This window comes from Pyrus communis, chromosome 13 (genome assembly GCF_041283825.1).
Source record: "Pyrus communis isolate YQ-2024b chromosome 13, ASM4128382v1, whole genome shotgun sequence".
NCBI lineage: Eukaryota > Viridiplantae > Streptophyta > Magnoliopsida > Rosales > Rosaceae > Pyrus > Pyrus communis.
Window position 1 is genome coordinate 25,318,641 of NC_142577.1, and position 9,881 is coordinate 25,328,521.

General features: G+C 35.0%; 1 protein-coding gene across 1 annotated transcript; it reads left to right on the plus strand.

Annotated features, from left to right (window-relative positions):
• Positions 1 to 1,523: 1,523 nt before the first annotated feature.
• On the plus strand, positions 1,524 to 7,843 carry LOC137737977 (protein DETOXIFICATION 29). The gene is made up of 7 exons (XM_088682788.1): positions 1,524 to 2,020; positions 2,173 to 2,714; positions 4,931 to 5,017; positions 6,658 to 6,714; positions 6,797 to 7,154; positions 7,266 to 7,352; positions 7,523 to 7,843. The coding sequence occupies exons 1-7, from the start codon at positions 1,661 to 1,663 to the stop codon at positions 7,604 to 7,606; spliced, it is 1,575 nt and encodes a 524-aa protein (XP_088538914.1). The 5' UTR covers positions 1,524 to 1,660; the 3' UTR covers positions 7,607 to 7,843.
• Positions 7,844 to 9,881: the final 2,038 nt, after the last annotated feature.

The window sequence follows — 9,881 nt, forward strand, 5'->3', positions numbered from 1 at the left end:
AATATTGTCTTAAAAAATACAACAGCTAATTGGAAAGGCAGAGCATCTAAAAATACATACGGTGTGGGACTGCGGACATAACGTGGAGAAAACAGCATGCACCACCTCCCAAGAAAACAGTGATCTTCATGCATATATTGATATATATGTACGTGGATCGACACTTATCTTCTTGAACGTATATATCATCTTCGCCTGATCATCCCAAAAAATTAAGTTAGCAATGCCAAGATTGGTGTAGATTTCAATACTAGTACTGTTGCTGCATGTTGTCAGCTATAACAAAATTAATAATATCTATGTATATCACTTCTTCATGCAAGCAAATATTCTTCTGACAAGATCATTTTTTCTTTATCTCCTTAATTTATGGTCAAATATGCTTATTATATTACTGCATGGGTAATACATAGAAAACTTGACTGAACTTTAATAATTTATCTTTACTGGAAGCGTGTCTTCCCTTCCTCACTAAGAAAAAGGAAGAATGTGAGGCATACCAAACAAAGGGCATGATGATCACAACCATACACATACTATGATCACGCATTTATAATGCTATCTGTCCGTTTGGTTGCGAACCCATGCTCCTCAATTGGGCATAGCCTGCAATATTTCCGAAAGTTCGCATTGCACTTATAACTTATAGGGAGACGCAACGCAAGTCTTAATCAGATGGATATGAAAACATATGAGTAATATACCTAGTTTGTGTTCTTGGGATAGAGTTCTGAATAAATTTATTGACATCCCGTTTATGCAGCTCAACTAGGTTTCCTTGTGGCTGATTCGTCATAAATTACGCATGGAACTTTCCATTTTAAGAAGATATTCTTAAATGCGAGAAAATTTTATAATGGAGTAATGTGAGAGAGATTATTTTTTTAGATCATGTATTGTAAACCACATAATGTATCGGTTGATAGTTATATTTCTTCTCTTTAGATCACTAAAAAAGAAAATCAACATTAACCACTTCATCACGTGCTCTACTAACATGGTCTAAAATGATGATCTCCCTAACATTTCATTTTATTATTTTTTTAGAACACAAGCCGTGCACATATGTGATAATTTGAATAAGGGTAATTCTAAGAAGACTAAATTTGGAAACAAAGTTTTGAATACTAAAGGATATGTAAGTTGATGATTAGTTTATTACTGAAACGTTGATAAATGTGATCACTCGTATGGGTAACACATCATTTAGTTTTTAATTTCCCTATCATTACCCTTTGAATAAATAGCAACGTTACATGGTTATTGTGTTTGGAATTAGAATTAATGATTGGCCAGCTCTTGTTAATACCTATTTAGCTCGTTAAACGCAGGAAGAAACTAAGATGGCCAATAAGTAATTATAATTAATTTGACAAATTATTACTAAGGTGTGCCGTTGACATGTAGGTGAAGATTTGCAGTGCAAACTTTGGAATCAAAACGCGACTTTACCTCGTTACGTGTCTTTTTTCTCCGACGACAAAAAACATTATGTTTATTATAATAGTACTAAATGAAACTACAAAATGGACCGCTGAACATATATGTACCACTGGATGCGGATGCCTTTTCCACACTTTGGCTTCCACGCACGTTTCAGTTGTAAATTTCTCGACACCTACGCAAACGCAATCGCAAACTCTCTCCCTCTCTTTAATATATGGCGGATAACAAGCAGCCGCTTCTGCCGCCGACGGACGAGTTTGATCATCATCAGCACCTGCACGACCACCTAGAGTCCCTCCCTCCGCCGGCAAACCCTTCTTTTACTTCCACCGCCTCCTTCACTCCCGATGCCGACGACATCTCTCCCATCGTCAGTATCCGCGACTTCTTCCTCGAGTTCTTCAAAGAAGCCAAAAAGCTATGGTTTCTCGCCGGCCCCGCCATCTTCACCTCCATATGCCAGTATTCCCTCGGCGCAATCACTCAAGTCTTCGCCGGCCAAGTCGGCACCTTAGACCTTGCCGCCGTCTCCATTGAAAACTCTGTCATCGCCGGCTTCTCCTTCGGCGTTATGGTACGTATATCTCCTCCTCTTCCATACCCTTCAGTCAAATATAAATATGAATATCCATATGTGGACTCTGCTCCACGCTGTACGCTTACTACAAGAACTGTGACAAAGATGTCCTGAGTTTGAATCTCACATAGTAATTGATACGTTTGAAGCTTGGAATGGGGAGTGCTCTCGAGACGCTATGTGGGCAGGCATTTGGAGCAGGGCAGCTGGACATGTTAGGAATCTACATGCAGAGGTCGTGGGTGATCCTCAACTCCACTGCCGTACTCCTCTCCTTTCTCTATATCTTCGCTCAGCCACTTCTCAAAGCGATAGGGCAGACCACCGACATATCGAAGGCGGCAGGAGTGTTCGCGATATGGATGATACCGCAGTTATTCGCGTACGCCATGAATTTCCCGATAGCCAAGTTCTTGCAGTCGCAGAGCAAGATGATGGTCATGGCGGTGATATCGGCGGTGGCTTTGGTCCTGCATACGTTGTTCAGCTGGCTTTTGATGTTGAAGGTTGGGTGGGGACTGGTGGGTGCCGCAGTCGTGCTCAACGCGTCCTGGTGGTTCATAGTTTTAGCTCAGCTGGGTTATATATTTTCTGGGACATGTGGTCAAGCTTGGGTTGGATTCTCATGGAAGGCGTTTCAGAATCTTTGGGCTTTTGTTAAGTTGTCTCTCGCTTCCGCAATCATGCTCTGGTAATTAAAACCCCTTTCACCCATCTTTCTCTGTTTTCTTTTCTTCTGGCCCCTTGAATTCTTTTATTGAAATAATGTAAATGCTACAATAAGTAGCTTTATGTGGTCACATTTACACGTATTACTACTAATTCAATTACTTAAAGAGTAATTTTAGGGAGAACAATTTTTATACCAAGTTTTACAAATGAAATGATGTGGATCGATTGGATTATTACTCAAATATTGTTTAACGTGTTTATTTTTTATTGTTGACACATCATTTGGTTTGTAAATTTGTTTTAAAATTTTGATCTTCCTAGGATTATCCTTAAAATAATGTGGATGATATAGCTAATATATTGCAAACTTATGGTAGTCTCAGTAAATAAGCAAAGTACAATAACATGAATAAAATGATAAATCACAAAAAAAAATGTTTATAAGTATTGGAAACACAAAACGCATAGGGTACTATTTTACATGTTATGACAAGAGTGGATGAAAATTATACCATATTATAAATATTCAAAAAATGGCTTTACCAAACAATCCACATCGAAAAACATATCATTGCTTCGTATACATGTCAAATTTATAGAAGTGGATTCAACTTTACGACTTTTACATGCACAACTATACCTTAGGTCATGCCAAATGGAATATTGGGACCATGAAGATAAATCCAAATACATACTAAAAATGGTCTCATCTTTTATTTATTTATTTAAAATTTACTATTATTAGAGGAAGAAGTAGAGTTCAAAAGTATTATAATAATTTAAGTGATGAAAAAGTTTCGAACTCAAAAAATATGATTAGAAAAACTAATATTTTATCCATTAGAATATTAGATAACATGCAAAATGCTTTCATCCTTCGATACAAGTAGAAACACAACTTTACAAATAACAGTAACTAATAAGCACAGTCGTGCCTTTATGTGTAGATATAGAAAAACCTAGGTCGGATCGGCGGAAAGCTTTGTGCCTTTGTTCTTTAATATGATTCATAATTCCTCTTCTTCTAATCATCTGCCTTTTGCTACTTAACATATGATTTGTATTACCTATTCTTATGCTTTTTTGCTTTTGCTAACAAGTAGCTCACGCCACGCCACACTTGCAAAGTTAACTAATTTAGGCTCGTTTAATAGCTATTTTATTTGCCTTATTATATTAACACTCATATATTGTTGAATGAACTCTACATACTTAATACACCTTATATTTGTTTTTTTAATTAAAAATTATTGTAATACACATCACATACTTCCCTACAATATCCTCACACCCCATATTCTCAACATACGCCTTACATTTCCTATACACCCCACATTCTTCAAATCTTTTTTTTTTAAGGAAAAAACCCTAACATCCTGCTTGCTTGATGTGGAGAGAAGAAAATAGACACTTGAGAGGTGCTAATTGAATGAAATGGGTAAATTGAATGAGTTATATTGTAGTAATTCACCACTGAAAACAGTGAGTCACCAATTACTAAAAGGACCGAAGAATTGTTATAAGGTTAGAGGTTAAACTTGATAGCACAAAGTAAAAAAAAAAAAACATATTATTAGAGAAGCTCCGGAGAGAGAAGCATTTAGGTAATATGGTTTTCTGGGAATGATAAATAAATATTAGGCTTAAATCAATCAATAATAGGCTTGGGTAGTATAGTTTCTTGGGAAATCCCAAGCAGATATTTGGGACTAATCCCCTTTGAAATCAAAATCAGGGAATAAAATAATGCAGATAGCTTAAACAATGAACATAGCTTGGTTAGGGTTTTGTTCGGGTGAGGGGTTTTAATAGTTGAAAAAGGTAAATAATACGTTAAAAGTGATTTAGAATGTTTTTAGAAATTTCTTAGTTTTTTTTTTAAATAATAAGGTCGAAGTTGTCATTACATAAGTTATTTAATATTAAATTTTAATGTAGGATGCATTCAACATTTTGTGCAGTGCTAAAAAAAAGTATTTTATTTTTTGTAACTTTTTATAGATTGGTAACTACGAAAAATTGAAATCAAGTCAAATTTTAAAAATTTAATAAAGAAATTATCAAACAAGTTCTAAATTAATTTTGTGGAATGCGAATAATAACTATTTACAATATTATAGATTCTGTTTAATTTGAATTTTATATTATATCTATTGGTTTAATAGAGATCCCAAATGATCAAACGAATTTCCAGAACAAGCTCATTTGATTTTTATTTTTTAAAATCATGTGCAGTTTAGAAGTATGGTACTTCATGGCACTGATTCTCTTTGCTGGCTATCTCAAGAATGCAGAAGTTTCTGTGGATGGCCTATCCATATGGTGAGTACTTAATCTCTTCAAATCTCTGCTGATTACATTTTAATATGTATTTTTTAGAGACATTATCAAGCCTAATATATCTTCTAAGCGTGTGAAAAAATGTCTCACGGTGCAAGCCGCCCTCTATTACAGTAGTAGAGAAGAGTATTGCTCTTGCACTACGACATGAGTTCGAATTCCGTCAGTTTCCTAATCTAACATTTAACCTAACAAATCTATCGTTCGACAAAAAAGAAAAAAAATATCTCACAACGGAAGTTTACCAAACATTATAAGGACAAATAAGGAATTGGACCACACTTTTTTTTTTTTTTTTTTTTTTTTTTTTTTTTGAGCATAGACCACACTTCATATTAAACATGAAATTTGCCACTCAGTACTACAGTTTAGTAGTATTCATTTTCACTGGTAAGTGAGAGGTCTTAGGTTCGATTATCGCCAAAGGCAAATTTGAATCACATTATTGTTAGCCCATTGTAAGGCTTAGCCCGTTCCCTTACCCCTCTAGTGATATGATTATGAAACCGTCCCTTTAATCTCAAATTGCCTGATTGCATAATATATATAAAGGAAGCCTTTAAAGGAAGGGATCTTCATTTTTCATAAAAATGAGGATTAGTTGTAGGGTCCACACGACATCGAATTTTAACGATCCAAACCGTCTATTTTTCAAGTTGCACCTCATAGATCATTCTTACAAAATATTAGCCAAATTGGAAATATTTAAGACAAAATTAACGAATACTATGTTATATAAGAACAATGAAATTTTATCTTGATAATTAAATGGACAAATGATTTTGGATTGAATTGAATTTTTGTAAAGATGATCTAGGAATAGAGACTTACAAAATAGACGGTTCGGATCATTGAAGTTTGATGTAGAGTAGGCCTCATACATAATCCCTATTTTTTGGAAAAAATGAGAATCCCTTTGCATAAAAGGTATGTGTGTGTGTGTATATAGGTATAGAACTTTTTATGATTACCAATATTTTATTCCATTTTGCAGGTCTACATAAAGAAAAGATAAAATCATTTTTGCTTTTTTTTTTTTTTCATACTTTTGGACTCAGGAAATGGAAAAGCTTCTTTCTGTTAAATTTAATTTTTTAGCATAGGAAATTGTTATTAGCATTTTAAATTTTTTATTATGCACCAAATTTTTTATATTTAAAAAAATATATATTTGTGAAGAATGTAAAATAAAAATTTTAAAGTGTCAATAACAGTTTTTATAGCATACTCACATATGGGCACACACAAAGTGTGTGAGAAAATTTATTATTTTTGTTTTTGAAATAGAAGGAGAGAGGGAGAGAGTGATAGAGAATCACATATCTGGTACTTTTTCTAAAAAACACTTTAAAGTGTTTTTGGAACTCAAAATAAATTTCACTAAAAGTGCTTTCAGTCATTTTAAAAACACTTCCAAACGAGCTCATAATACAGCTTTTGAATACTATCAATATAGACGTTATAAATTTTTTTTTTTTCTGGTTTATGAAAAACTGGATTTAATTGACTAGTTTTTTATATGTATTGTTTTTTTGAACAAACGATATTGTTTTTAAACTTACAAGTGAAGAGAAATATCACTAGAATGTAGTATTAATGACTTATACACGCCGAATTTGCAGCATGAACATACTGGGATGGACTGTCATGGTAGCTATGGGCATGAACGCAGCAATAAGGTCAGCTTTCAATTCATATCAAAGTCCACAAACTTTAGAACACACAAAAATGTTTGTCTTAATTAAATCAAACATTTTGTAGTGTGAGAGTGTCAAATGAACTAGGAGCAGCTCACCCAAGAACAGCAAAGTTCTCACTAGTAGTAGCGGTAATAACTTCCTTTTTGATCGGCGCTATCCTCTCGCTCATCCTCATCATCACCCGGGACAAATATCCAGCCTTGTTCTCAAGCGATTCGGAGGTTAAAGCTCTTGTGAAGCAGCTTACACCATTGCTGGCAACCTGCATTGTTATTAACAACATTCAACCAGTTCTTTCTGGGGTTGCAATTGGAGCAGGATGGCAGGCTGCAGTAGCTTATGTAAACATAGCTTGTTACTATGTCATTGGGGTGCCATTGGGCCTAATTTTCGGTTACAAGCTTGATTGGGGTGTTAAGGTAAGTTCTCATAATCCCACCTCTCAACGTGACATTGGTTTTAGTTTTTATATCGAGAGATGTTATTAGCACTCCAATTGTTAAAAATTAACATTTATACATCATTTTCAGGGCATTTGGATTGGAATGTTGTTAGGGACAATCCTTCAGACTTGTGTCCTTTTCATAATGGTTTATAAAACCAACTGGAACAAGGAGGTAAGGGTTTCAATTTACTCCCATTTCCTGTGCAACATAGCATATACTCTCTGTGTTCATCTCTCGAAATCATGTGATGTGTGATGTGGAAAGAGAGATATGCACAAAAAAGCATATCGAAGTTGCACTTTTTAGTTATTGGCTAAAAGAGACCGATGTAATTTATGCAGGCATCCAAAGCTGAAGACAGGATAAAGAAATGGGGAGGGGCAGCAAATTCAAAAGAGGATGGAAAATTGAATCCAGAAGATTGATCAACGTCCACAATTTGGCCAAAATTAATATCCAAATATATGTCAAGCAAAATGCCATCTTATTGTTTTTACGTGCATATACAACTCTTTAGTAACAACTAGCAGGCCACACCGCGGAGGATACATCCCATGTGCTTTTTTTTTTTTTTAAGCGAACAAATAAGGCTGCAGATCACTTGTTCAATATTCACAAAGTAGATTTTAATTATTTTTTTAAAATAGGGAAATTGATCAAAATGATTATTTTTCAAATTTAAATTTTGAAATGTTTTTTTTAATATATATATATATATATATATATATATATATATATATATATATATATATAAAGGAGCAGCTAGTGGCTTCATTGCGTCAGTTCACCCTTTTAGGGACTGGGAAGACTCACAGAGGCATTTCAGCCTCTTCTTGGTCGCTATCATGCGATTCACTAGCGGCAGGAATCAAACATATGATGTATTGTGTGAAATACGAGCCTAAAATTCGTCTACAACTCAGAACCATCTCGTGGTAATTTAAAATGTTGAAATGTTGAGTTTTTAATATTTGATTAATATGTCGCCGTATTTAATTTTGTTTCCATCAACAACTGAAATTCAATTTATGATTATTTTAGCTAATTTCTCAAAATAATGAAGAGTTTTGGATCAACCTGATCAATACGGTAACGATAAAAATATAATAAACTAGTCCAACTAAGATGATTGTAATGCTAGCCTGCTTTTTTTTTTTTCTTTTTTTTTTTGGTATTGACATCTCTTTAAAAAAACAAAATGTTAATTGACTTAATCCTAAATATTAAAATTAGCTTGTTGAGCAAAAACAAAATGTTAAAACCAGCATGTTGTCACGTGCCATTTAGCACTATAGTTTAGTAATGTTACTTAATTTTTATTTGTAAGTGAGAAGTTTTAAGTTTAGTTTTGTATATACAATACTCATTGGGTGGCTTAGGGTAAATATTTTTATTTTTAAGTAAGAGATTTTAAGTTTAGTTTTGTCACATCCGGGCCAGGGGCGGACCACTTCTCGGGCCCAACTCCATCACCGTAGCACGATATTGTCCGCTTTGGGCTTACCATTCTCTCACGGTTTTGTTTTTGGGAACTCACGAGCAACTTCCCAGTGGGTCACCCATCATGGGATTGCTCTAGCCTCCTTCTCGCTTAACTTCGAAGTTCCTACAGAATCCGAAGCCAGTGAGCTCCCAAAAGGCCTTATGCTAGGTATGGATGAGAATATACATTTAATGATCACTCCCCTGGGCAACGTGGGATGTTACAATCCACCCCTCTTAGGGGCCCGACGTTCTCGTCGGCACACACATGACCAAGGTTAGGCTCTGATACCAATTGTCACATCCCGGCCCGGGGCGGACCACTTCCCGGGCCCGACTCCACCACCGTAGCACGATATTGTCCGCTTTGGGCTTACCATTCCCTCACGGTTTTGTTTTTGGGAACTCACGAGCAACTTCCCAGTGGGTCACCCATCATGAGATTGCTCTAGCCCCTTTCTCGCTTAACTTCCGAGTTCCTACGGAACCCAAAGCCAGTGAGCTTCCAAAAAGCCTCGTGCTAGGTAGGGATGAGAATATACATTTAAGGATCACTCCCCTGAACGATGTGGGATGTTACAAGTTTCGTATATACAACACTCATTAGGTGGCTTAGGGTAAATATATATGGCCCCAATACATCATTATATTCAATATTATATGGGTCAGGATATGGACAAATATTTTTACATTCCTTTTAGGTCATTATATCAAAATAAATAAATACATATATACGAGTAATTAGAATCCCTTATAGTTTTTCCAACTTGTTTAGACTAAACATTTGTTACTTTACAAAATTCGATTAAGATACTTTGATCAATTGCCAACTTAGCATTTTTCTATTTAATATATCTATACTTAAGCTAGCTTACAACTAATTTCCTACAATTTAGGAATTTTAAATTGACACACCCCGACCCAAAATGTCCATCTAGACACCCAAATCTGGATGTGTTGGCCAACCCCTAGAAGGTGACGAAGTGATAAAGTGTAGTGATATGAAAAATGTGAATAAATTAAAACATAAAAGTGACTAATTTAGAGTGTGCATGTGAGCGGAACTAAATCCATATCACACAAGTGATGTTAGAGTATAGATAAATTGCAGTAAAAGAAGAGTAAGGATATTTATACCGAAAGGAGAAGTCTCCTATGTAACAGCTTTTACCAACAATCTTTGTCGTCACAAAACCTCTGCCACTAAAATCCTGGAGG

Coding starts and splice junctions, on each gene's coding strand:
- LOC137737977 (XM_088682788.1), top strand. CDS start 1,661: ATGGCGGATAACAAGCAGCCGCTTCTGCCGCCGACGGACGAGTTTGAT. Junction 5,018..6,657: donor GTGGATGGCCTATCCATATG/GTGAGTACTTAA, acceptor CCGAATTTGCAG/CATGAACATACTGGGATGGA. Junction 7,353..7,522: donor AAACCAACTGGAACAAGGAG/GTAAGGGTTTCA, acceptor TAATTTATGCAG/GCATCCAAAGCTGAAGACAG.